This window comes from Dendrobates tinctorius, unplaced genomic scaffold (genome assembly GCF_039654945.1).
Source record: "Dendrobates tinctorius isolate UK_male_01 unplaced genomic scaffold, ASM3965494v1 ptg000035l, whole genome shotgun sequence".
Classification (NCBI taxonomy): Eukaryota; Metazoa; Chordata; class Amphibia; order Anura; family Dendrobatidae; genus Dendrobates; species Dendrobates tinctorius.
In genome coordinates this window covers 66260404-66288115 of record NW_027361703.1, presented here as the reverse complement: position 1 = coordinate 66288115, position 27712 = coordinate 66260404, and the positions used below count along the sequence as shown (strand labels likewise).

At 45.7% G+C, this 27712-nt stretch overlaps 1 protein-coding gene across 2 annotated transcripts in view; it reads right to left on the bottom strand.

Moving 5' to 3' along the window:
- Window positions 1-27712, bottom strand: part of COG5 (component of oligomeric golgi complex 5) — a 555903-nt gene that overhangs the window by 62306 nt on the left and 465885 nt on the right. For both annotated transcript variants that reach the window (XM_073573558.1, XM_073573559.1), the window contains exon 18: window positions 11404-11641. In XM_073573558.1, coding sequence (XP_073429659.1) covers window positions 11404-11641 — 238 coding nt within the window. The remainder of the gene's footprint in view (window positions 1-11403; window positions 11642-27712) is intronic.

Sequence of the window (27712 nt, the reverse complement as noted above, 5' to 3'; positions counted from 1 at the left end):
TAAATAACAAATTAACCGGAAACAATGTCAACCTCTCCCCACAGATGGCACTCTTGTCATTAGACCTGGAAGATTTCAACCCCGCTCTCAGGTCCATTATTATTCACATCCTCCTGGTGGTCAGGAATGCCATGGCATTCCACTGGAAGAATCCTGACCTACCCATATTCTCAGATTTAATTAAGAGAATTTTTCTTCATAGGTCATAAGAACACAAATTCGCTATTGCCAACAACTGCTATATTAAACACTCCAAAAAATAAAATTTACCCCTGATCTACCTTCTCTGAGTATATACCTCGCTAGTTGTACTACCTGATGTTCGTTCTATTGTTATTCAAATTACCGGCAATACAAATTCTTTTCCTCACATGGTTACTTTTACTATGCTGGTATATTGTCAATACTTTGTGAGTTCTCCTTTAATGTTACCCCCTCCTATCCAACTTTCCCAGTTCTTCCCTTCCTCCCACACTTCTTTCCTCCCCAAATACCTATATTGATTGTTTGTCTTGCTTCTAAAACGGTAATAAAAATTATTGGAAAAAAAAAAAAGAAAAAAGTACAATCCGAGCTAAGTCATGCTAATAAATAGTGATGAGCGAGCATGCTTAGATAAGGTGTTATCTTAGCACGCTTGAGTGTTAATAGAGTGTCTTCGGCATGCTCGAATAATATGTTTGAGTTGCCGTGGCTGCATGTGTCGCGGCTGTTCTACATCCACAACACAAGCAAGGATTGCCTGTTTGTTAGGCAATCCCTGTATGTGTTGCAACGGTTGAACTGCCGCGAGACAGGCAGCCACGGGGACTCGAACATAGTATTAGAACACGCTGAAACGCTATTGGCACACAAGTGTGCTCGGATAACTCGCAAATTGCCTCTTCAGAGAAAAAGAGGACTTGAACTCTATAGCGCCACCTGTTGGTAGTAGCGATCCTACAAATCACAATCAACCCTTTAACGAGTCTTGTAGTATGACTTAGGATAAAAGCCAAATCAGAATCTCAATTTGCAGACACGGTGTTTCGGGCTATTGGCCCTCGTCAGTGCAAAATAACTCCTAATTTGAAAACTAAGCCAACAATTAATGGACTAGGTGGATGACCTAGAAAACAGTTCCCGAAGAAATAATTTAAGAATTATTGACTTACCAGAGTTATTCACCTCCCAATCAACTTATGTGAATAGGCGTTGAGGAATTACCTACATCTCTGGGCATTACCAACATGCTAAAGGTGGAAAAGGCACACACAATAGGTCCTCCTAGTCAGCCATTGTAAAGATCATCTCCTACAAGATTAAGGCCTGTAATCATAAAATATCTGGATGATGCAGACAAATCAAATATTCTCCAAAACTAAAGGAAAAAAACATCACATGTTTTAATCCGGGTTCACAGGGTTCTATTAATCAGAGATTACTCCGTGGAGGGTAAAAAGAAAAAAAAGAAAACAAAGGAAAGCCTTCAGTAAACTTTGCATGCAACTAGTAAAAAAAAAAAAAGGTTTGCACTTCAATTCCCTGTCATTCTCAAAATATTCTCTCCAGGAGGTGGACAGAATCCTTTACAGATTCAGACCAAGCATTGGGATTTATGAGAAAGTTTCTCTTTAAGGGGAAAGGCGCCATCAGTAGCAAAATCCCAACTGCAAGTGACTGATCAATACCAATTCCAGTGGACAGTGAAGAGGGATTACTAGTGACTGTTTGACACCTCTTCCAATGACTAGTTAAGAGGTTCTGGATATTCTTATATAGCATGATATAAAGAGGGACATTTTTTTTTCTCTTTGTGTAAGAGGATACAGTAAAAGACATACGGGAGGGGGGTGCGGACTTTCACCAGTGACGGTGACTGCAACGCAGCCTGATAGCCTGTAGAGGCAGTATGGGATAGGCAAAGAACCCTTTGGGATAGTGCGCGAAAAATGAATTTGTCTATTCTCTGGTATATTAAGTAAATATTTAGTTTAAAACAGTTGGCGGGAGGGATTTTAAAGAGTTCTTCTTCCATGGTATAATTATTATAATAACCCAGTGATTGTGATATTAATATGACAATAGTCACTTGGAATGTAAAGGTGATACTGACATTTGAAAAAAAGCTTAAGTCAGACATTGCGTTACTGCAGGAATCGCATCTCGTAGAACAAGATTTCTGCCGAATGAACAATTGGTCAGATAAGAGTGTATACAATACATATGCCCCAAACGAGAATAACAAGGGTTTTTTTTTTTTTCAAGAGTTAGACCGTCAGATATTGGAAGACGAAGAAAAAGAAATCATCATGGGAGGAGATCTAAATACAGTATCTAACATGCCAGAAGACAGATCAGGGTCAACAAACACTCTTACATTAGAAAGGGCGCATGAGAGAGTTTTGGTTCCTTTTATGAACAATACTAACCTTATAGATGTATGGTGTAATGTGTTCCCAATGGGACATGAGTATACACATTTCTCACATGTACATAGCACTTGGTCAAGAATAGATCATTTCTTAATATCTCATGAACTGCCGAATAAAATTGATGGCACCTCATCTCAGATCACGCGCCAGTTTTGTTATCCTTGACAGATATTTTTCCAAAAGGCCCAGATATTTTATGGAAATTCCCTATTTATTTAGCACAAGATGAACTAGTACAAGGGTACTAAAAACGTGGTAGTTAACAGTCAATATTAACAATAAAGAACACGAAGAGGAATCCCATCTATTTAGTGGCACTGCGAAAGCAATCCTTAGGGAACAATAATAGGTTTTGTGAAAGCATTAAAAAACGAAACACTACAGACTTATAAAGAAGAGAACAAAAAAAACAGAAGATAATATACCAACTATTTAAATTATCCCACTACTTCTAACAGCGACAGATGAGTAAAATCAAAGGCGGAATTTGATCTATCGCTGGATAGGCTAGAAGGATTGAAAGGTATTAAAAGACACCATAGGTACGTGGAGGGCCATCAGAAAACTACAAGCTCCCATACAATGTATCCAAGTATATCCCATCATGGGAAGATCCTAACTTTTTAAAAGGGTCCCAGAATAAATTTTTTGAGCAGTGGAAACAGAAAGGAATTCAGAGACTGGAGGATTTATTAAAAACAGAGGAAGGGAGAATTCTAAGTTTGCAGGAATTTTCTTCTCAATACAATATGGGAGGCCACCAACATTTACAATATGTACAGATAACTAGCTACTGTAACTCTTTGATAATGTATCTGGGAAACGTTGAGAAAAAAGGCATTTTTGATACTCTAATAGGCACAGGCTCTAGATTTGATTAAACTATACACTGCCGTATCCATAATCAAACAGCTCACATGGACAAAGGCTTTATTTGCTAGTAAGAACAATGTCATCAAGGACCCCAAGTTATCAGACACAATAATAGCAGGTTGGGAAAAGGTTAAAAAAGTAACGATTAACAAGCAAAGGAGAGAAACGCATTATATATTGATGCACAATGCAATATACACATTTAATCTCTCTTACCAAAATGCCCCAGCCTATTAGTTACGACATTGCCCAAAATGTAACCTTCATAAAGCAAACCTGCTACACAGCATATGGGAACGCCCGAAAATATAAAAGTATGGGACAGTTCTATCTCATACATTCACAGTATCTGGAAAATAAATGCACCCAGAACGTCACAAACTTGCATTTTTCAATATATTGCTTTAGATAAAGAAGAAAATACAGGGGTTCAGTATGTACACAACATTATTCATAGTACTTTTGGTTGTTAAAAAAATACATCCTTAGACAATGGCTAGACTCCGCAACTATCAGAATTAATATGTTCCCTAAAGACGCTGATGCTATATGATAAATATGGAAGAGAAAAAACATAAGGAAAAACTGACAGTTTCTTTAAAAAATTGAGGACTTTTATTGAGCATAATTATAAATCTCACAGTTAATAGAGGTGCTCAAATACACATCATGGTGCAGCATCGAAGAACTTATAGGGACGTTGGGAATACCTAGTAGTTAATAAGAAAAATTGACTTAGACAAATTCTTTCTGACTTGCATATAAACTACTCACAAAAAAGTTAGGTATATTTATGTGAAATTTCAGGATGAACATAAAATGCACTGTAACCTTTTCAGGTGAACTTAATGTGACCATCCCTAAACCTTTGAGTGCACATGTCCAACTGTATAATGTCTCAGTACTTTTTGCACAACTTGCTGTTCTCTAACAAGGAGGTTAATCCCAACTGGTGTTTAATCCATGAATTGGCCAAAACATTTCGGGGTTTAATTAGAATGGGTATTTAAACAGACCTCCTCATCATACTGGTCACATTTTGACATCATGAGACCAAAGACAACACCTAGGAATTGATTAACAACTGTGAGGCTTCAAACAGGATGTTCTCAGATGGAGGTGGCTACTGAGCTTAGTGTCACAGAGTGTCATCAGCAAGTTGCAACAGAGATACTAAAAGAGTCACAGAAAGACAGAGAAGTGGACGTCCTTTAGCCACATCCCACACTGATGACCGTTTCATTGTGAACAATGCCCTTCGGAACTGGATGATGAATGCCACACAACTCCAGGAACATTTAAGGGAGGTGAGAGGCACCCATGTGTCACCGTCAGACCAGTCAAAACCGCTTACATCAGCGTGGTCTGTGTACTAGACGACCTGCAAAGGTACCTCACCACACCACCAGACAAAGACATTATCGTCTTGCATGGGTCATCTACGTTGGATGAGGGACCAGTGAGCCTCAGTGCTGTTCACTGATGAAAGTTGATTCACGCTGAGTAGATATGATGGACGCAAACGATGTTGGAAACTTTTTTTATTTTCTGTCAGTGGTGCTATATTAGAGCTTGCTTATTTTTCCTGGCACGCTGATGTTCCTATTTGTACTATTTTGGAGTATATAAAATATTTTGATCACTTTTTATTGCAATTTTCAGGGAAGCAAGTTGAACGAAAAATGGCACATCTGGCATTTGGTTTTGTTTTTTTTGCCTTATGGCTTTTACTGTACATGTTAAATCATTTCATATTTTGATAGACAGGACTTTCTTTTTTATTACTTGCTTTTAACTGGGAAAAAAAAAGAGGTGATACAAAGTTTTTTTTTTAATCTTTACTCCATCTATTGCTTGTTCTAAATGCGGCAATACCAAAGTATTGCAGTAGGTAGGTAAAATAATATTCTCCTATGAAGCCCATTCAAAACATGTACAAACCTTGCAGCAACCTATCGGTATCCCGTGAAGACGTCATGCTGGGGCCAATGGTCACCCTATTGGTCGTGTTACCCTGATTGTACCACTTAATTGACAATTGCATTTAAATGGTTAAACACTAGTAATTGGAGCTTGCTCGGGTAGATGCTGTTGCCGGTGGTTGTTGGCTGTATAAAACAGCTGCCACTTACTGCTAGTGGAGCACCTGCACCCGAAGTGTCATAAAAGGCAGATGTCGGGAAGGACTAACTACTATCTATAGCAGGGGTCCTCAAACTACGGCCCGCGGGCCACATGCGGCACGCGAAGGACTTTTATCCGGCCCCTGGCCAGGCCAACATTGAACTGCACTGATTACAGGGCCGGCGGGCCCTGTAATCGCGGGTGGGACGAGGCGCCGAGGAAAGGTGTTGCGCAGCCCTCCGTATGCAGCACAGTGCACACTGACGAAGTGATTGTCATCACGCCGCCTGCGCGGCCTGATGACGTCACGCTGCCTGTGCCGGAAGAAGATGGAGATGAACGGGCGCCTCTTCAGAGCAGCGGGGGACATAGGTGAGTACTGTTTTTTTTTTCTTTTTTACGCCGGGTCCTATTGGGGACCTGTGCTGCCTAATGGGGACCTGAGCTGCAAAATGGGGACATTTACCTGCCTATTGTGGACCTATGCTGCCTACTGGGGACATTTGCCTGCCTACTGGGGACCTGTGCTACGTTTTGGGGACCTGTGCTACGTTTTGGGGGACATTTTCCTGCCTATTGGGGACCTGTGCTACCTGTTGTGGACATTTTTCTGCCTATTGGGGACCTGTGCTACCTGTTGGGGACATTTTTCTGCCTATTGGGGACCTGTGCTACCTATTGGGGATCTGTACCTGCCTATTGGGGATCTGTGCTACCTGTTGGGGACCTGTGCTGCCTACTGGGGACATTTACCTGCCTACTGGGGACCTGTGCTACATTTTGGGGACATTTTCCTGCCTATTTGGGACCTGTGCTACCTACTGGGGACATTTACCTGCCTATTGGGGACCAGTGCTACCTGTTGGGGACATTTGCTGCCTATTGGGGACATTTACCTGCCTATTGGGGACCTGTGCTGCCTATTGGGGACCTGTGCTACTTATTGGGGATCTGTACCTGCCTATTGGGGATCTGTGCTGCCTACTGGGGACCTGTGCTACCTATTCGGGACCTGTGCTGCCTATTGGGGACCTGTGCTGCCTATTGGGGACCTCTGCTACCTATTGGGGACATTTACCTGCCTATTGGGGACATTTACCTGCCTATTGGGGACCTGTGCTACCCTTTGGGGACATTTTCCTGCCTATTGGGGACATTTTCCTGCCTATTGGGGGACCTGTGCTACCTATTGGGGACCTGTGCTGCCTATTGGGGACCTGTGCTACTTATTGGGGACCTGTGCTGCCTATTGGGGAACTGTGCTGCCTTTTGGGGACCTGTGCTACATATTGATGATATTTTCCTGCCTATTGGGTACCTGTGCAACCTATTGGGGACCTGTGCTACGTTTTGGGGACATTTTCCTGCCTATTTGGGACCTGTGCTACCTACTGGGGACATTTACCTGCCTATTGGGGACCTGTGCAACCTTTTGGGGACCTGTGCTACCTGTTGGGGACATTTTCCTGCCTATTGGGGACCTGTGCTGCCTATTGGGGACATTTACCTGCCTATTGGGGACCTGTGCTGCCTACTGGGGACCTGTGCTACCTATTGGGGATCTGTACCTGCCTATTGGGGATCTGTGTTGCCTGGTGGGGACCTGTGCTACCTATTGGGGACCTGTGCTGCCTATTGGGGACCTGTGCTGCCTACTGGGGACCTGTGCTACCTTTTGGGGACCTGTGCTACGTTTTGGGGACATTTTCCTGCCTATTTGGGACCTGTGCTGCCTATTGGGGACCTGTGCTACCTATTGGGGACATTTACCTGCCTATTGGGGACATGTGCTACCTATTGGGGACATTTTCCTGCCTATTGGGGACATTATCCTGCCTATTGGGGGACCTGTGCTACCTATTGGGGACCTGTGCTGCCTATTGGGGACCTGTGCTGCCTATTGGGGAACTGTGCTGCCTTTTGGGGACCTGTGCTACATATTGGGGACATTTTCCTGCCTATTGGGGACCTGTGCTGCCTATTGGGGAACTGTGCTGCCTTTTGGGGAACTGTGCTACATATTGATGACATTTTCCTACCTATTGGGTACCTGTGCAACCTATTGGGGACCTGTGCTACGTTTTGGGGACATTTTCCTGCCTATTTGGGACCTGTGCTACCTACTGGGGACATTTACCTGCCTATTGGGGACCTGTGCAACCTTTTGGGGACCTGTGCTACCTGTTGGGGACATTTTCCTGCCTATTGGGGACCTGTGCTGCCTATTGGGGACATTTACCTGCCTATTGGGGACCTGTGCTGCCTACTGGGGACCTGTGCTACCTATTGGGGATCTGTACCTGCCTATTGGGGATCTGTGTTGCCTGTTGGGCACCTGTGCTACCTATTGGGGACCTGTGCTGCCTATTGGGGACCTGTGCTGCCTACTGGGGAAATTTACCTTCCTACTGGGGACCTGTGCTACCTTTTGGGGACCTGTGCTACGTTTTGGGGACATTTTCCTGCCTATTTGGGACCTATGCTGCCTATTGGGGACCTGTGCTACCTATTGGGGATATTTACCTGCCTATTGGGGACCTATGCTACCTATTGGGGACATGTGCTACCTATTGGGGACATTTTCCTGCCTATTGGGGACATTATCCTGCCTATTGGGGACCTATGCTACCTATTGGGAACCTGTGCTGCCTATTGGGGACCTGTGCTACTTATTGGGGACCTGTGCTGCCTATTGGGGACCTGTGCTCATATTGGGGACATTTTCCTGCCTATTGGGGACCTGTGCTGCCTATTGGGGAACTGTGCTCATATTGGGGACATTTTCCTGCCTATCGGGGACCTGTGCTGCCTATTGGGGAACTGTGCTGCCTTTTAGGGAACTGTACTACATATTAAGGACATTTTCCTGCCTATTGGGTACCTGTGCTACCTATTGGGCACGCTTACCTGCCTATTGAAGACCTGTGCTGCTTATTGGGGACATTTACCTGCCTTTTAGGGAACAATGCTGCCTATTGGGGATTCTTGCACCACACCAGTCTGAGCCTGAGGTAAAAGTGGAGTCCACCAATATGGGCACTGGTGAGGCTGCATTGATGGGCACTGATCAGGCTGCATTGATGGGCACTGGTCAGGCTGCACTGATGGGCACTGGTCAGGCTGCATTGATGGGCACTGGTCAGGCTGCATTGATGGGCACTGATCAGGCTGCATTGATGGGCACTGATCAGACTGCATTGATGGGCACTGGTCAGGCTGCATTGATGGGCACTGGTCAGGCTGCATTGATGGGCACTGGTCAGGCTGCATTGATGGGCACTGGTCAGGCTGCATTGATGGGTACTGATCAGGCTGCATTCATGAGCAGTGCAGTCTGTATGTCTCTGTGTGGGCAATTTTATTGCTGGTATATTGTTTTTGTAGCGCTGTATATATGTTGGTATTTTACTAATAGCAATTTTGAATCCCTAGGAAACAAGGATATCAAGAAAGAGAAAAAATTGACTCGAAGTATACGATATTCGAAGAACCCAAAAAAATCGGTAAGTTTGATGATTTAACTTTACTTTTTCATTTTTAATATTGCATTTGTTCCTATTTTGTTTTATTATTTCTAAATAAGATATGTGCAGTGTGCATAGGAATTTGTTCATAATTTTTTTAAAACTATATTCCGGCCCACCAATGGTCCGAGGGACTGTGATCTGGCCCCCTGCTTAAAAAGTTTGAGGACCCCTGATCTATAGCATTGCCTATCCATCTAGTAAATATATTATTTTACTATAGTAATTCTTTATTGTGTTCTTATTTCATTTGAAGGTTTTTGACACAGAATGATCAGTAATGCACATTTTACAAGTGAGGATATACAGATAACGTAGCAGGAAAGGGAATCAATCACTAAACACAGACAGTCAGCATTCTGCTGAAAGATTCGTATGCATCATTGGGGAATCAGTCCTGCAATCCTATTTTTGGATCATGGCTTCTTGTAAAAAGAGTTATTCGGGTAATACACATGTATGGCTTACTCAATGATTATGCAATTACTTAATATAGAAAGGTAATCTGAGACGGTAACGAGCTCCTCTCTTCTCTGTTCTTATATTCATTTATGAATGCTGATTTACTCAAGAAAAATATATCTTTGTACTGTGTTAGCCTGTAGACAGAAAGATATATTACCATTTGAGTCGTCAGTGGTTGATACCTTTTATTGGCTACTGAAATGATAGAATAGAATGCCTATGTCTGATGAAGAGACCGGAGTAGTCTGGAAAGCTAACTGGTTATCATTTACCATCTTTTCAGTAGCCATTAAAAGGTAACAACCACTGAGGACTCTCAAATGGCAATATTTTTTTTACTTGAGAAAGGAAGACAAGTAAAATGTACATGCAACTGTTCATTGCCAAAGAATTATTTAGTCTGCAGCTAAAACAGCAAGGGCCAAATGCCCATGGACTGTAATACTGTATAATAATAATAAAGGGAAAAGAACTCTGGAAACTGCTCTCTGCCACCACTTGTATTATTTAGTTACTTAGGGACATATTTCATATTAGGTCTTTTACTCCTTAAATCCTCCAAAAGACTTTGCTTCATACCAAGCCCACATCAGCAATTTGGATGTACAAAAATGTAGTCAATAATTTACTTTAAATATTAAGTATTATATATTGTGGTGTAGTGACCACTGTGTCCACTAGGGGGCGCTGTATGGATGTCCCAGGAGAGTGGATGAATGGCAAGATACTGAATGACCATTATGTATCTCAAGGTGGGTGGCGTTGAGATGGAGACTTATGTATGTGTGTGGATCAGCAATGAATCATAGAATCATAGAATCGTAGAGTTGGAAGGGACCTCCTGGGCCATCTGGTCCAACCCCCTGCTCAAAGCAGGATTCGCTAAATCATCCCAGTCAGATGTCTGTCCAGCCTCTGTTTGAAGACTTCCATTGAAGGAGAACTCACCACTTCTCGTGGCAGCCTGTTCCACTCATTGATCACATTGACATTGCTGAGGTGTTGCTTCAAGGTGTCAGGGAGAAGTCTCCAGGTAACTAGAGAGATGAGCGGCCTGGTTACCTACAAACCCACTCAGGGGGTGTGTTTAAAGAACACTGTTGTAAAGAGTGTGTAAATGCTTGAAGGACCTGTGATGAGGTCAGAGTCATGAGACCCGGTGGGCGTGGCTATGAACCATATAATGTGGCCAGGGTAGGTCACATGTGGTGAATGCTGGGACCCAATTGGTCCAGTGTGGAAGGTCCCCCTGAGATGGAGCTTCCTGGCTAACAGCCTGTGAAGTGGCTGTGGTGAATGGCTGCACGTGTCTGAGAGTTCCAAGGGGAGGGAATGAACGTCTGCAGTTAGCTGAAGCAGCCATGAGGTTACCCTGACATGGGTGAGATAACCGAGGCTAGAAAGCCTGTGTATGCATAACCTGTATGACTACAGAGTAACAGAGCTGAACTCTGTCATGGACACTATGCTGATTAAGTCAAGTTTATGTTACTGCTGTGGGTTTATGATGCCTAATAAACCGCATGGACTGTTATGATTTTATGGAAAATCTGTGCCAGATCTGATTTTGTGGCTGCTGAGCGAGTATCCCCTACTTGAATGACAGCGCTACCTCACAATATTTACACAAAATAATAAAATCATATTTTTAATGTGGGTTTCCAATTTTAGAAAACCCTTGACCGCAGTTGATTTAAAAAAAAAAAAAAAAGGGGGTTTTACTCATCTTCCTCAGGTCCTGCGCTGAGACTCCACCGCTGCTCCTGATGCAGCCTATCAGTGAGCTTAGCGGTTCTGCAAGAGTAGGTGCCATGAGATGCTCAGTCAGGGCCATTGAGCTCACTGACGTGAGGTCAACACTGCAGACAGGTAGCAGAGGAGAAGACTCAGTGCAGGACCTAGGGAGGTTGACTAAAGCACGTTTTGTTTGTTCCCTGTGCCAGGGAATAAGGGCTTCTACAAAGCGAAAAGCCCTTTTAATGAGCTAGTGTTTTTACTCTTACCTGAGCAAAGTCGGCTGCCAGTCTCATCTTGCCTCCTTCACCAAGTGGCCTCAATAGGCTTGCATTTCGTATGAACAGTTCTATCGCTCTTTGGGCAATGGCTTCAGTATTTTCATACACAAAATCAGTGCAGTCAAAGTGGCGAAAATAGTCGTTCATGACTCTTGCAATAAAGCCCTGTAATTCTTTCATGTACAAGGAGCATGGCACATCCGGCTTTCCTGAATTCATTGGGCTTCTGAAAAATAAGTATACACTGAAATTACTGGGGTATTGTTACAAAGTAATATAGCCATCAGAAGTCATTTATAACCTTATTTTAAGGAATTCCTTTTTAAATTGAGCTTCACTTTAAACCTGAGGCTTAACTACGAGAACAGAAGGCAGGACCAAATAGAAATTACATAAAAACAGGGAATATGCACATATGTATTATAATGGTCAGTAGTAACAGAGTCCATAGGAGGAAGGAACAGTGTATATGAGAGTATTAGTCCCTCAGTGCTCCAGAGGGAAGTGACTGACACAAAGTTCTGAGACAAATCAGAGCTAAATGTTGCACAAGAACAGTGTGATTAGTGCTCCATCATTGCCATTGTTATGACGATCTGAGAGGCCGGATTATAATGCCTGTGTGTGAGAATCCATGATACTGATTACCGGTCAGCTTTGTGTAATTGAGTGATGACACTACAGCAGAGCACTGTCAATCACGTTGTCAATCATTGGGAAATGACTGTTCATGCATGACGGCGAAATGAAGATATATGGTGCGGAAATAGATTAACCAGGTGTCATTCAATACTTTAGTAAACTAAATACAGACTCTCTCATTATGTATATCATACTGCCTGCAGCCTCTTCTAGAAAATCTAATGACAGGTCCATGTCAAGTGATACAAATCGACCAAGGATGAAATTAATTAATTTTTACATGTAATGAATTGTAAACGTGTTTATTGATCCACAAGAGGGGGCAAACAAGCCCACATGGCCCATCAGCCAACATGATTCCAGAGTAGTAAAAATTCTTCTTTCTAACAAATATGAAAAATTACTTCTCGAGGGAAAAAAACAAACAAAAAAACCCCAATCCAATACAGTATCAGTTACGACCACAAATACATATTGTGTCAAATCAAGAACATCTGGCCACATATCTCTAGCTATGTATTATAGCTTTCTATCTGCCTCCATCAGATTTACAGATGTGTTGTTTCCTAAGTAGGGATGAGCTGATCAATCCACAGAGGATGGAGTTGAAGTTGAATTTTCATAGATTTGTGGTTTCAAGTGAAGTCAAATATTTTCAGAATTGACTAGCGGCTCACACGGAAAAAAAACAGTTGCCCAACAATATTTCTCATAATGCTGACACATTAAAGAGTGAGTTAACATTATTTTGCACTGCCATGTGGATTTCCCCATAATGTCCTACAGGACTGATACCTAGAAGACTATCATACCTTGTACAGTGGTTATCAGAACCTGGGCCATCAGACAGCAGTGGTTCCCAGTGGAGCACACTTTATACGGCACAGTTATTTTCCATCTCCAGAGTCACTGGTAAGTCTCCTTCTTCTCTAGTGTACAATTATCATCACCAGGGTCCTCTCTCTGCTGTAGTGTGTAAGCTCTTATGGCCAGCAGGGTCATCTCTTGACCTCTCTTCTTTAGCGTGTAAGCTCTTATCAGCAGGATCCTCTCTCTCCTGTAGAGTTTAAGCTCTTATAGTCAGTGGGGTCCTCTCTTTCTTTCCTGTAGAGCAGTGTTCCCCAACTCCAGTCCTCAAGAGCCACCAACAGATCATGTTTTCAGGATTTCCATAGTATTGCACGAGTGATCGAGTTATCAACTGGTGTCATACTAAGAAAAGCTTGAAAACCTGATTTGTTGGTGGCTCTTGAGGACTGGAGTTGGGGAACATTGCTGTAGAGTATAAGCTCTTATCGTAATTGGGGTCCTCTTTCTCCCCCTTCTGTAGAGGCTAAGCTCTTATGGTCAGCAGAGCCCTCTCTAAAGCCTGGAGAATGTAAATTCTAATTATCAACGGGGTCCTCTCTCTCCTGTAGAGTACAAGCTGTTATCTTCAGCATGGTCCTCTCTCTCTCCTGTAGTGTAAACATTTATGTCCCCCCAAAAAATTGAGAAAAGTATTTAAGGTGTGATACCTTTATTGGCTAACCAGAGAAAATATATTTGCAAGCAAGCTTTCAGGGCTCAGAAGGCCCCTTCATCTGGCTTGATTACAAGTGAATTACTGAGAAGAGATGGCACCATTTAAATTGGATTTACAACAGGACATGAGGTGATAAAGGCCAAGGAAATCAATTGAAGGTTTTTGTTACACATGCAAATGAGGTGGAAATGTTCTATTAGAGATCTGAAGACCTTCTTGTAGAGGTGTGAACTGTGTCCATGTAATGAGTCATGAATGCAGGTGTCAAATTCAGTCCTATTGTTAGAGATTGAAACATATTTATAAATTTGAACTCCCAAATTTTTCTCTCTCTGTCACTATTAAAATGACCGTTCAATATTAGGACTTTTAGATCTGCCAAGCTGTGTCCAGGTCTAGAGAAGTGTATTCTTACAGGCGTGTCCAGCTCATTTTTAATAGTATCTTCCAGTCATCCATTTTTAAGAGTATCTTTCTATGTCATCCTCCCTACTGGACCAAATACCAGACAACCCCCAAATAGGTAACTTCTACATGTTACCTAAAATACACAAAAAAGGTAATCCAGGGAGACCCATCATCTCTGGTATTGGGACATTAACTGAGAATATCTCTGGCTGGGTGGAGAACATTTTGAAACCCTTGGTGAGGCAAACACCCAGCTACATCCAGGACACCACAGACATTCTCTGCAAATTGTTAGCACTGGGTCCACTTTCAGAGGATACAATATTGGCAACCATGGATGTAGAGTCCCTATACTCCAACATTCCTCACAGAGATGGGATTGCTGCATGCAAATATTTCCTAAAAAAAAACAATCTGGCCACGGAACCAGCCTTGCAATTCATCAGGTTTGTGCTCCACCTTAACTATTTTTCCTTTGGAAACAATATATACCAACAGTGCATGGGTAGCGCCATGGGAAGCAAAATGTCACCACAGTATGCTAACCTGTTTATGGCTAAACTAGAACAAGACTTTTTGGCATCCTGCACTATCAAATCTCTAGAATACTTCCGCTAGATTGATGACCTACTAATAATCAGGAAAGGCTCAGAGGAGGACTTGCTTACCTTCCACAAAAACTTCAACAAGTTCCACCCAACCATCAAGCTCACCCTCAACTTTTCAAAATCCCAAATCCATTTTCTAGACAAAACCATATATATCAAAGACAATACCGTACAAACGACTATTTACCATAAACCCACAGGACGTCCGGCATACCTGAGATGGAACAAGCTTTCATCCAAGACACACAAAAAAATCAATAATCTACAGTCAAGCTCTAAGGTACATTCGGATGTGTTCAGACATCGAGGGTAGAAAACTACAACTACTATCACTTAGGAAAATATTCCTACACCAAGGATATCATCCACTTGTAATTGATGAACAGATCCACAGAGCTGCAAGGATCCCAAAAGCAGCCTCCTGGATTACAAACAGAAGGAGGATAACAAGAGGGTGCCGCTTGTGGTCACGTACAACCCTCACATGAACATTTTAAGGAAAATTAGAACTGACCTCCAACCCATATTCCACAGAGACCACAGACTGAAAGCAATATTCCCAGAACTGCCATTGCTCTCCTACAAACAGCCTCCCAACCTAAGGAATTTCCTAGTCAGAAGTGCCCTCGCATCACCATCAGAGACAGGCACAGTCCCCTGTAACAGTAAGAAATGCAAGACCTGTACCCACATATCACCAACAGATAAAGTTCCCATACCCAACACAAATCAGGACTATAAGATCATGGACTCTATTTCATGTACATCCTCCAATGTAGTGTACATGATACAGTGTACAAGGTGCAATGCAGGGACATACATCGGGGGAAACCAAGCAAAAACTACAAACAAGGATGAATCTGCATAGACATACTATTAAAAATTAGCTGGACACGCCTGTAGGAATACACTTCTCTAGACCTGGACACAGCTTGGCAGATCTAAAAGTCCTAATATTGAAAGGTCATTTTAATAGTGACAGAGAAAGAAAAATTTGGGAGTTTAAATTTATAAATATGTTTCAATCTCTAACAATAGGACTGAATTTGACACCTGCATTCATGACTCATTACATGGACACAGTTCACACCTCCACAAGAAGGTCTTCAGATCTCTAATAGAACATTTCCACCTCATTTGCATGTGTAACAAAAAAAAAACCTTAAATTGATTTCCTTGGCCTTTATCACCTCATGTCCTGTTGTAAATCTTATTTAAATGGGGCCATCTCGTCTCAGTAATTCACTTGTAATCAAGCCTGATGAAGGGGCCTTCTGAGCCCTGAAAGCTTGCTTGCAAATATAATTTCTCTGGTTAGCCAATAAAGGTATCACACCTTAAATACTTTTCTCAATTTTTTGGGGGGACATAAGTATTTACATCTATTTTTCTGGCTAACACGGTACTACAATATAATTTTGTATTGTACATCTCCTGCAGTTTGTAAGCTTTTATGGTCAGGGGTGTTCTTTCTCCCATAGACAGTAAGGTCTTAAGTCAGTGAGATCCTCTCCTCTAACCCAAATGTTTATTTCTGGGCAAATACAAGCTTTCCACTATGGAGATTCACCCAAATTTGCCATGAATTTATTTTTTGGGGAAAATTCGTCAAAGTCAGCTTATTCAAATCCCAAAAGATCAGCTCATCTCTACTGCTCAGCTCTTGAATTGTGTTAAGCAATGCATTTTATCATTATACCAAACAAGCAGGATCTTGACTATACAGTAACAATTAATTAAACTTTAGATACATTAGAAACATTTAAAGGTTTTTAACAATGAAAATCTATGGATAATAAACGGTGGAAAAATTGCATTTGTCATTGTCATCGATTATAGCCATTCAGTATAAAAACGTGTATTCTAACAACTAGACTCTTTAATGACCAGGTAATCTTCTGTTTCTGAGCTTTTTTTTTTCCTCGTCTTCGTCCAAGAGCCATAACTTGTTTATTTTTCTGTTAATAGAGATGTGTGAGAGCTTGTTTTTTGTGGCACAAGCTATAGTTTTGAATTACACCCATAATTTTTGCCATAGAATATACTGAAAAATGATAAACTATTGTATGCAATAGTAAAAAAATGAAATTCTGCCATTATTTTGGGGGGCTTTATTTTTTTATAGAATTCATTGTGCTATAAAATAGACCTGGAAAAATGACTGTCCAGGTCAGTATTACAACAGCAATACCAAACTTGCATCCATTGTTTTCTATTTAAGTGTTGTGAGGGATCGGCTATGCAGTAGATGCTGATTCTCACACCGGTAGAAGTTTGTTGGTTAAAAACAAACAGGCGATTTATTAAAAGAAGTTCATAAACCGTCAGGGTTACAAAATAAAGCAGCCTCTTCCAGGTCAACAAAGGCATAATAGAACAAAGCAGAATGTAAAAAGTCCATATACCACATGGGCTCAGTCATTTAAACTTGAGTCCTTTCCGCTCAGATTCCAGCAGGGTTTGAGCAGCACATGTAAGGCTTCCTCACAGCCCCAGCTGCCTTAAATCAGACCATCCAAGATCTGGACTGGAGGTAGGTGAACAGCTGATCTCACCTAGCTTTTTCAGCTGCTTATAAAACCCATACCCAGGCTCCTTAAAGGGAACCTGTCACCTGTTTTGGCCGCTATATGATGCGGCCACCGCCTTTCAGGGCATATCTACAGCATTCTATAATGCTGTACCTAAGCCCCCGATCCGACCTGAAAGATAAGTAAAATAAGTTTTATTATACTCATCCCGGGGTGTCCGATCCCATGGCTGTTGCAGGTCCAGTGCCTCCCATCTTCTTGTGACGCCACCCTCCTGCTTGCTTCCTCGCTCCCAGCATCGCACTTCTGCATAAGCGTACTACTCTGCCCTGTTGAGGGCAGAGCAAAGTACTGCAGTGTGCAGGTGCTGGGAAAGGTCAGAGAGGCCCAGCAGTGTGTGCTAGAGAATGCTTCTTCAGGTCCTTCAACACCAAGGCTTGGTACTTTGAGGACACATACCTCCCATCCAGACCTGTCCAGCTGCCACCTTACATACCCCCGTCTGCCCAAAGATGGGGGGCTTGGCACCTTCTGCCAACAAACATTAGACCCTTGATAGGGCATCTGAATTTTAAGTTGCTTCCCAGGCCTATGCTCCACCTGCAAACTAAAATCTTGTAGGGCTAGGAACCACTTTGTTACTCGGGCATTGTTTCCCTTCTCCTCTCGCAACCACCTTAGTGGGCCATGGTCCGACACTACCCTGAACCTTCTACCTAACAGATAATACCTCAGAGTGTCCAACGCCTACTTCTTGGCCAAACATTCTTTTTCCACTATGGAGTAGTTCTTCTCACATGTAGACAGCTTCCGACTGAGGTACATTACAGGGTGTTCCTCTCCGTTAGTCTCCTAGGACAAAACTGCTCCCAGCTTGACATCCGATGCATCCGTCTGGACAATAAACTCTTTGGAGAAGTTGAGAGCCACCAAAACTGACCGTTTACAGAGGACGAGTTTCATTTCCCGGAAGGCCGCCTAAGCTTCTGGGGACCACTTAGCCATTGCCGACTTCGTCCCTTTCAGAAGATCTGTAAGCGGGGCTGCTATCAGAGCAAAGTTAGGGACAAATCTATATTAGCCCACAATACCTAGAAATGCCCTGACATGCTTCTTTACAGGAGCTGAGGCCATGGGGCTCATGGTAAAGTGTGCCTTCCTTAGGGTGTCAAGTATGGCCTGAACTTTGCCAAGATGACTTCCCCAGTCATGGCTGAATATGATGATGTTATCTAGGTAGGCCACTGCATACTTTTTGTGGAGTGCTAAGATCTGGTCCATGACTCTCTGTAAAGTGGCCGGAGCTCCCTGAAACCTAAACGATATCCTGACGGACTGATAACATCCGTCTGGTGTCGAGAAGATCGTCTTCTCTTTGGCCTCTTTGGACAAGGGAATTTGGCAGTATCCTTTAGCAAGGTTCAGGGTGGTAAAATCCCGAACTAGTCTTAGTCTTCCAGTAAGCTCACATACCCTAGGCATTGGGTTGGTGTCAAACTTCAAGACATCATTGAGCTTCCTGTAGTCATGTGAATTTTATAGTTGACTTCACCAACTTTCTCTACTAACTCATCGGGACCCTGCCGCTTGGCTAGGAACTTGCTCTCCTCTGTGGGCACCAGCATTAGTATTCAATCCCTTTGGTTGAACTGTCTCACCATGGATGACCTATTATACACCCTGAACTGTGCTTCCTGCGCCTTGAGGAGGTGTGCCTTCACAATGGGCATTACCTTGGCCATTCTCTCTTGCATCTGGGCAATATGCCCCACCACACTTTTTTATAGTGTGTGGTCTCAGCTTCCCAGGACTCTTTCACCACATCCAGGAGTCCTCTAGGGTGTCTGCCAAAGAGTAGTTCAAATAGGGAAAAGCCTGTGGAAGCTTGGGGAACTTCTCTAATGGAGAATAATAGAACAGATAGGGAAGCAGACAGTCTCAGTTTCGTCTGTCCTTCGCCACTGCTTTCCTCAACATAGCCTTTAAGGTTTTATTAAACCTCTCCACCAGGCCATCTGTTTGGGAACGGTACACTGAGGTTCGGAGTAGTGAAATCTGCATTTTCTTACACAACTCCCTCATGACCTTCAAAATGAAGGAGGTCCCTTGATCAGTCAGTATCTCCTTTGACAGACCAGTTTGAGAGAAAATATGGAACAGCTCCCAAGAGATACACTTTGCTGAGGAGTTTCTTAAGGGTACCACCTCTGGGTACTGGGTAGCATAATCTAGGACCACCAATATATGTTGATGTTCCCTTGTCGACGTCACCAGGGGCCCACTAAATCCATCGCTATGCGTTCAAATGGAATTTTAATGATGGGCAAAGGTACTAGAGAACTGCTGAAGTTGGCCACCAGGGAGGTTTGCTGGGACGTGGGGCAGGAACGACAATAGCTCATAATTTCTCTGTAACAACCAGGTCAGTAGAATCTCTGGAGGATGTGTTCCTGGGTCTTATCTGCTCCTAGATGAACATCCAACACTTGGGACTGAGTCATGTCTAACACCCTGCGTCTATAAGACCCTGGCACCAGTAAGTCACTGCTCTATCACCTCACTTCATGGCTTGGTTACTCTTTACAGCAGATCCCCATTCATAGTAAAATGAAGGAATCAACTGTTTGTCCCCAGCTCCTGAGGCACCCCATTTAACAATATTACATTTTCAAACGCCCTTTTAAAAGTTCGGTCCCTGAGTTGGGCAGTTCGAATGTTTCCCTCAGACACCTCCAGCTCAGGGATATTGGCCTCAGGGGATGCTACCTCACTCTCATCACTAATAAGCACACACATGGTCAACTCGTCAGCTACGGCCTGCGGCGAGATTTCTTTAGGGTTGATCTAGCTGTCCGAACAACCAGGCATCCCCAAGGATACATCGGACTTTCACTACCTTCCCAGAAACCAGCCGATATGGAATTGTGGCCCATACCAGAGAAACCAAACTTCCTGAGTCCAGCAGTCCAGTCATTTGCTCCCTGTTTACAGACACTAAGCATGCCTGAGGACCCTCGCCAAGTTGAGGAACTGCGCTGCAAGCAGTTTAGATAAAATAGGAGCAATGATGACCTATGCTGCAGTTCATTGGCTCAGAGTTCATTGGACAGCTATATAGCCATATAGCCAGAGGCATGACAACTCCAACAGAGAAAGGATGGGGAATGATTACTCATCTGCGATTCAGATCTCTCTTGGGACTTTGGACGCCCCCAGATCAGATTTAATCCCCTTCTTTTGGGAGCCATCTCCCTTTGGGAACCCCAGAAAGGTGACTTTACCCCTGTTGGACTACCCAGGGAACCCTTGAAAGCCTGGTACCTTTCCTCTAGGCCTACCAGGTCATCTGCATTTTGGGGATCTCTCAGGGCAACCAGGACTGAAATGGCTTTGGTAGAGAGTTGATAGTACCCTTAGAGGTCTTGAACCTGCAATCATTAGGCCGCTTGGACTATATACTGCAATAATACAGGCCCATGGAGTATCAAGAAGGCAATCACGGAAGCCAGTTGTCATGATAACTCATCCATCCCTATAATTTGGGTATGGGTTAAGAACAGGTTAATTATTCATTTTTGTTCTTTCGTTTTTACTTGCCTTCTTCCAAGAGTTATTCATTTTTATTTTTCTATCAACATAACCAGATGAGGGCTTCTTTTATGAAACGCATGTTGTAGTTGTGACTGACACCATTCATTTGATCATACAATGTAATGAAAAACAGGAAAAAACTTCCAGGTGGATGAAATGATGAAGAAAATGTAATGTCACCATTTTTTTTTTATTTTTTTTTTTATTATGTTCATCGTATGATAAAAGTAACCTGTAAACAGAATTATCCAGGTCAGTACGGTTATTACAAAACAAAACTCCATGATACGATGGAGACAGATGGGGCAGGATCTTGAGACAGATGGGTCAGGATAATGGGACAGATGGGGCAGGATGGGAAGATCATATGGGGCAGAATAGATACTCATGAGGGCAGGATGGGAGAACATATGGCTGAAGCCAGGAATGAGATACATGGGGCCAGGATGGGGGGATAATATTACCATAGGGACACTGTTTTAAATGGAGGGCGGTCCTGTTACTGTGTAGAGGGACATTGTCGCCTTTTTTTCTTCATCTGGTGTAGTGTAGAAGTTGGAAAAAAATTTGTAATGTGTTCTGCAAACAGAGCTTTAGAAAACTGTGTTATTTCCTGCAGAGACAAGCCCTGGCTGGAAGATGTGATGGCGGTCTGTGCTGGATGAAGATGAAAAGCGAAGATGAAAGACTTCACCTAGAGATGTCACTTGTGAGTCAGTGTGTTACCTGTACACTGACACTATACACTATATACAGAGTTCCTGTGTACAATGTCACCAATGAGCACTGTATTACCTGTACACTGGCAATATATACAGAAGTCCTGTGTAAAATGTCACTGGTGTCACTATTACCTGTACACAGACACTGCATACTAAGTACAGATCTCCTGTGTTTAATGGCACTTATGGTGATAGTATTGTCCTTTTTTTATTAATGATCAGTATTGTAGTATTCAGTCACCATGTGGTGGTAATATGTGGTCTGATCGCGATGTAGTGGTATTTGTCCCTTGTATGTGCTATTATTCGGTCACTGTGGTGGTAATATGTGGCTTGGACATTGTGTGGCTGTATTTGTTCCTTGTATTTGGTATTATAGGTTACTATGTGGTGGTAATATTGTGTCTGGTCATGGTGCGGTGGTATTTGTCCTTTTGGATGTGATATTATTGGTCATTTTAAAAATTGAAAAATAAAAATATACCTAAATTGTGTCACGCGGCGGCTGCCACGCACTCCTTCTCTTACCTCCCTCCGGCCCCGGCTCACCCGCTCTCCGGTGGTCTCCTCGCCTCCGCAACGGCTGCTACGGCCCTCGGCGCGGCTCCCTCCGGTCTTCCTTCCTCGGCCGGTGACCGCTTCTGTCCGGCCCCCTGGATCGCGCCTGGTGCGCGCCCCCGCTCCTCCTCCTCGGCGGGCGCGTCCCCACGCTATGGCCGGGCGCGCGCTTTCCTCCACCTGAGGATGCGCGCCTCCTCCTCCAGCTGGAGGTCATGACCCGGAAGCCCTTCTCTCTTCCTATATCAGGCCGCCTCCTCCTGAAGGCGATGCCTGACTATCACTAGATCCTGCTAGTGACTCTGGCCGCTCTCCTTGTGCTCCCCAGCTCCCTTCCCGTGCATTATTCATTTCCTCTTGTGCTCTCTCCTAGGTTCTGTGTCTTCAGTCCTCGTCCGCCTTCCCTGTGTCTCCAGTCCTTGCACATCGCTCCTGAGCCGTCACTCCTGTGTCTCCAAGCCGTGCCGTCACTCCTGTGTCTCCAAGCCATGCCGTCACTCCTGTGTCTCCAAGCCGTGCCGTCACTCCTGTGTCTCCAAGCCGTGCCGTCACTCCTGTGTCTCCAAGCCGTGCCGTCACTCCTGTGTCTCCAAGCCGTGCCGTCACTCCTTTCCGGATCTTCCTGTCTGTCCGCTTATACGTTCTCGGGTACCAGCTGCCGTGGTGATAGTTACCCGCGGGCTTGCCCCATACACTCCCTGTATAGGGGGTGGTCCACCTGGTCAGCTCGCCCTCAGGAGGTTCGTTGCCACGGTCTAGTGGGTCTACCCCAGGAGTACCTTACAGGATAGTCAGGCCATGGATCCCGCTGGTACCTCGACCCCGACCCAAAAGGAACTTTTGTTCCTTCGTGAGAACCAGGCGAGGATCATGTCCTTCCTCAAATCGATGGAGTCCCGACTCTCATCTTTGCAGACCACCGATCCGGGAATTGCCTCCCAAATCTCCGGCTTGCAGCAGGAACTGGCTCAGCAGCGCAACACCCAGGCCCATATTTTGAATTATATTGCCTCTGTAGATAACCGCTTACTAGCTCTACAGACGGCAGCCGCGGTCCCGGCGCCTGTGGCTGTTCCACACTCCTCCCCCCGGTTGGCCAAACCCCCACGCTATAGCGGAGATCCCAAACTTTGTCGGGGGTTCATTAACCAGTGCCAGTTGCATTTTGAGTTGGCACCCCTACAGTATCCCTCCGACCGGGCGAAGGTGGCCTTTATGATTTCCCACTTTGAGGGTGAGGCACTGGCCTGGGTGAATCCCTTGTAGGAACGAGATGACCCGATAGTCTCCCAGCTCGCGACCTTCTTGGAGACCTTTCGTAAGGTCTTCGATGAGCCCGGTCGCCTGGTCTCCGCCACCGAGTCTTTATTTTGCCTTCGCCAGGGTACTCTCTCGGTGGGACAGTACGCCATCCAGTTCCGTACGTTATCCTCTGAGCTGGGGTGGAACAATGAGGCCCTGGTAGGGGCTTTTTGGCGTGGCTTGTCGTCCCGAATCAAGGACGAGCTGGCAGGCAGGGATACACCCACGTCTTTGGAGGATCTCACCTCGCTGGCAACACGAGTTGACCTACGTTTCCGGGAGCGTTCCCGCGAGGTCGCCAGGGAGAGAAGGCCCAATCGTTTTTCTCCTCCGACACACAGCCCACCACGCTCGCGGTCCTCTGCCTCGGCCGCAGCTCCCGAACCCATGCAAGTGGACCGACTCAGGCCCGCAGAGCTACGCCGCCAGGACAGACTCGCTCATGGCCTTTGTCTTTATTGTGGCAGCGCCTCCCATCTCCTGCGTTCCTGTCCTATGAGGCCAGGAAACTCCTCCGCCTAGGACAGGTAAGAGAGGCCTTCCTAGGTGTCGTTGACACCTCTCTACCCTTGACCCTTTCTGTTGTGTTTCTCCTGGGCTCCAATCGTTTTTCGGAGATAGCCTATATTGACTCGGGGCTGCGGGAAACTTCATCCAACTCGAGGCGGTGAAGAGATTAGGGATACCTGTCAGGTCCTTGGAGGTTCCCCGGCAGTTAGCCTCTGTCGACGGCGCTCCCTTGCGCGAGGCCATTACTCTGGTCACTGAAGAGCTGGAGTTACAGATCGGGGTTCTGCACCGTGAAAGGATAACCTTCTTCGTGCTGCCGTCTTTGTCCCACACCGTGCTCCTGGGCCTTCCGTGGTTGCGGACGCATGAACCTGTCCTGGATTGGAGGTCCGGAGACATTCTTCGCTGGGGCCGCTTCTGCCAAACTAGATGTCTCCGCCCAGTACGACCCCTCAAATGCTCTTCTCCTGTCTCGGGCCCTGCGGAGTTGCCTTCGGCTTACTGGGCCTTTGCGGACGTCTTCAATAAAAAGGAAGCGGAGGTCCTTCCACCGCACCGGCAATATGATTGTCCTATCGAGCTTGTTCCTGGCTCGACTCCGCCCCGGGGACGGATCTATCCATTGAGTCCACTCGAGTCCCAGGCCATGACCGAATATGTACAGGAGAATTTGGCCAGGGGCTTCATCCGAAAGTCTTCTTCCCCTGCTGGAGCTGGCTTCTTTTTTGTCAAAAAGAAAGACGGGTCTCTGCGCCCCTGTATTGACTATCGTGGTCTCAACGAGATTACCGTTAAGAATAGATATCCTCTACCTCTCATCCCCGAGTTGTTCGACCGGCTACGTGGGGCACGAATCTTTTCTAAATTGGATCTCCGTGGAGCCTACAATCTCATCCGTATTCGCTCCGGAGATGAGTGGAAGACCGCCTTCAACACCAGGGATGGACACTATGAGTATCTCGTCATGCCCTTTGGGTTATGCAACGCTCCCGCAGTCTTTCAGGAATTTGTGAACGACGTTTTCCGAGACCTTCTGTATTCCTGTGTGGTTGTGTACCTCGACGATATCCTTGTCTTCTCTCCTGATCTGTCCTCCCATAGAAGAGATGTCCGCCGAGTACTGTTCCGTTTGAGGGAGAATCGTCTGTACGCCAAATTGGAGAAGTGCGCCTTTGAACAGTCCTCTCTGCCATTTCTGGGCTATATCATCTCCGACTCTGGCCTGCGTATGGATCCTGAGAAGGTTTCGGCTGTGCTTAACTGTCCACGTCCTCAAGGGGTGAAAGCCATTCAGCGCTTTCTCGGCTTCGCAAACTACTACCGGCAGTTCATCCCCCATTTCTCCTCTTTGACTTGTGCTATCTCGTCTTTGATCCGCAAAGGAGCCAACCCACACGTCTGGACCCCTGAAGCAGAGGGAGCCTTTCTATCTCTGAAACGTGCATTTGCCACGGCTCCCGTACTCCTTCGCCCTGAGGTCAACAAACCATTCGTCCTCGATTTAGATGCATCCGCAAGCTGGAGCTGTTTTGTCTCAGAAGTCTTCCTCTGGTAGGCTCGTTACGTGCGGTTTCTTTTCCAAATCTTTCTCCACCCCAGAGCGGAATTATTCCATCGGAGACCGAGAACTGCTTGCCATCAAGTTAGCCCTAGAGGAGTGGAGGTACTTATTGGAGGGCGCCGCACATCCCTTCACTATCTTCACAGACCATAAGAATCTGGCTTACCTGCGGTCTGCACAAAGACTCAACCCTCGGCAGGCCAGGTGGTCTCTGTTCTTCGGCCGATTCGATTTTGACCTGCATTTTTGTCCAGGTAACAAGAACCTTAAAGCCGACGCCTTGTCCAGGTCCTCTCTTTCCACACATGTCGAGGAGGAACCCGCGCATATCTTGGACCCATCCAGGTTCATCACCGTGGCACCGCTTTCTCTCCTCGCAACTCCACCTGGCAAGACTTTTGTTTCAGAGAAGGACCGAAGACGAATCCTCCACTGGGGCCATGCTTCTAAGCTGGCTGGTCATCTCGGCCATAAAAAGACACTTCTCCTGGTGTCCCGCTATTACTGGTGGCCGACTCTTTCCCAGGATGTCCGGGATTTCGTCGCCTCCTGTCTCTCGTGTGCCAAGATCAAGGTGCCTAGGCAGCTGCCTTCTGGCCTTCTACATCCGCTTCCAGTACCCTCGTCTCCTTGGCAACACATTGCCATGGACTTTATTACGGACCTACCCTCCTCTGCCAATTGTACTGTCGTCTTAGTGGTAGTAGATAGGTTTTCTAAAATGGCACACTTCATCCCTTTACCCGGCTTGCCATCGGCCCCCGCCTTGGCGAAGATTTTCATCCAGCACATCTTTCGTCTCCATGGACTGCCCCAACATATTGTTTCGGACAGAGGAGTCCAATTCACCTCTCGCTTCTGGAGAGCCCTATGCAAATCGATGGATGTCACTCTTGACTTCTCTTCATCTTACCATCCACAGTCCAACGGTCAGGCAGAACGGACGAATCAGAGTTTGGTGAACTACCTCCGGCACTTTTCTAATATCCACCAGAACGACTGGTCTGAATTACTCCCGTGGGCTGAGTTTGCCTATAATAATCACGTCAGTGAATCTTCTAGCAAATCCCCATTCTTTGTCGTCTACGGTCAACATCCTGGTGTACCTCTACCGGTTCCTTCCGCCTCGGGTGTACCGGCGGCTGATCTTCTGTCCGGTGAATTCTCCAGGATCTGGCAGGAGACCAAGACCGCTCTCGAGTTGGTACGTAACAGGGTTAAGAGATACGCAGACAAGAGGCGCCTGGATGTCCCGCCATATCACCCAGGTGATAAAGTTTGGCTAGCCTCCAAGTTTATTCGCCTCAAAGTCCCGTCCCACAAGCTGGGTCCCCGCTATATTGGACCTTTCGAGGTCTTGTCCCGTATTAATGATGTCTCCTACAAACTGCGGCTTCCCGCCTCTCTCCGCATCCCTAATGCTTTTCATGTGTCTTTGCTTAAGCCAGTCATTTTCAATCGTTTCCTTTCTAGAGCTCCTCACTCACCTCCGCCTGCCGCCGCAGACGATGTATTTGAGGTTAGAGATATTTTGGCCATGAGAAAGCAAAAAGGGAAAACCTTTTTTTTGGTTGATTGGAAGGGCTTTGGCCCTGAGGAGAGATCCTGGGAGCCCCAGGAGAATATCCAAGCTCCTCGAATCTTGGCTAAATTTTTGTCCGGCCTGCGGAGGGGGGCGCGTAAGGGGGGGGGTACTGTCACGCGGCGGCTGCCACGCACTCCTTCTCTTACCTCCCTCCGGCCCCGGCTCACCCGCTCTCCGGTGGTCTCCTCGCTCCCGCACCGGCCGCTACGGCCCTCGGCGCGGCTCCCTCCGGTCTTCCTTCCTCGGCCGGCGACCGCCTCTGTCCGGCCCCCTGGATCGCGCCTGGTGCGCTCCCCCGCTCCTCCTCCTCGGCGGGCGCGTCCCCACGCTATGGCCGGGCGCGCGCTTTCCTCCACCTGAGGACGCGCGCCTCCTCCTCCAGCTGGAGGTCATGACCCGGAAGCCCTTCTCTCTTCCTATATCAGGTCGCCTCCTCCTGAAGGCGATGCCTGACTATCACTAGATCCTGCTAGTGACTCTGGCTGCTCTCCTTGTGCTCCCCAGCTCCCTTCCCGTGCATTATTCATTTCCTCTTGTGCTCTCTCCTAGGTTCTGTGTCTTCTGTCCTCGTCGGCCTTCCCTGTGTCTCCAGTCCTTGCACATCGCTCCTGAGCCGTCTCCACTCCTGTGTCTCCAAGCCGTGCCGTCACTCCTGTGTCTCCAAGCCGTGCCGTCACTCCTGTGTCTCCAAGCAGTGCCGTCACTCCTGTGTCTCCAAGCCGTGCCGTCACTCCTGTGTCTCCAAGCCGTGCCG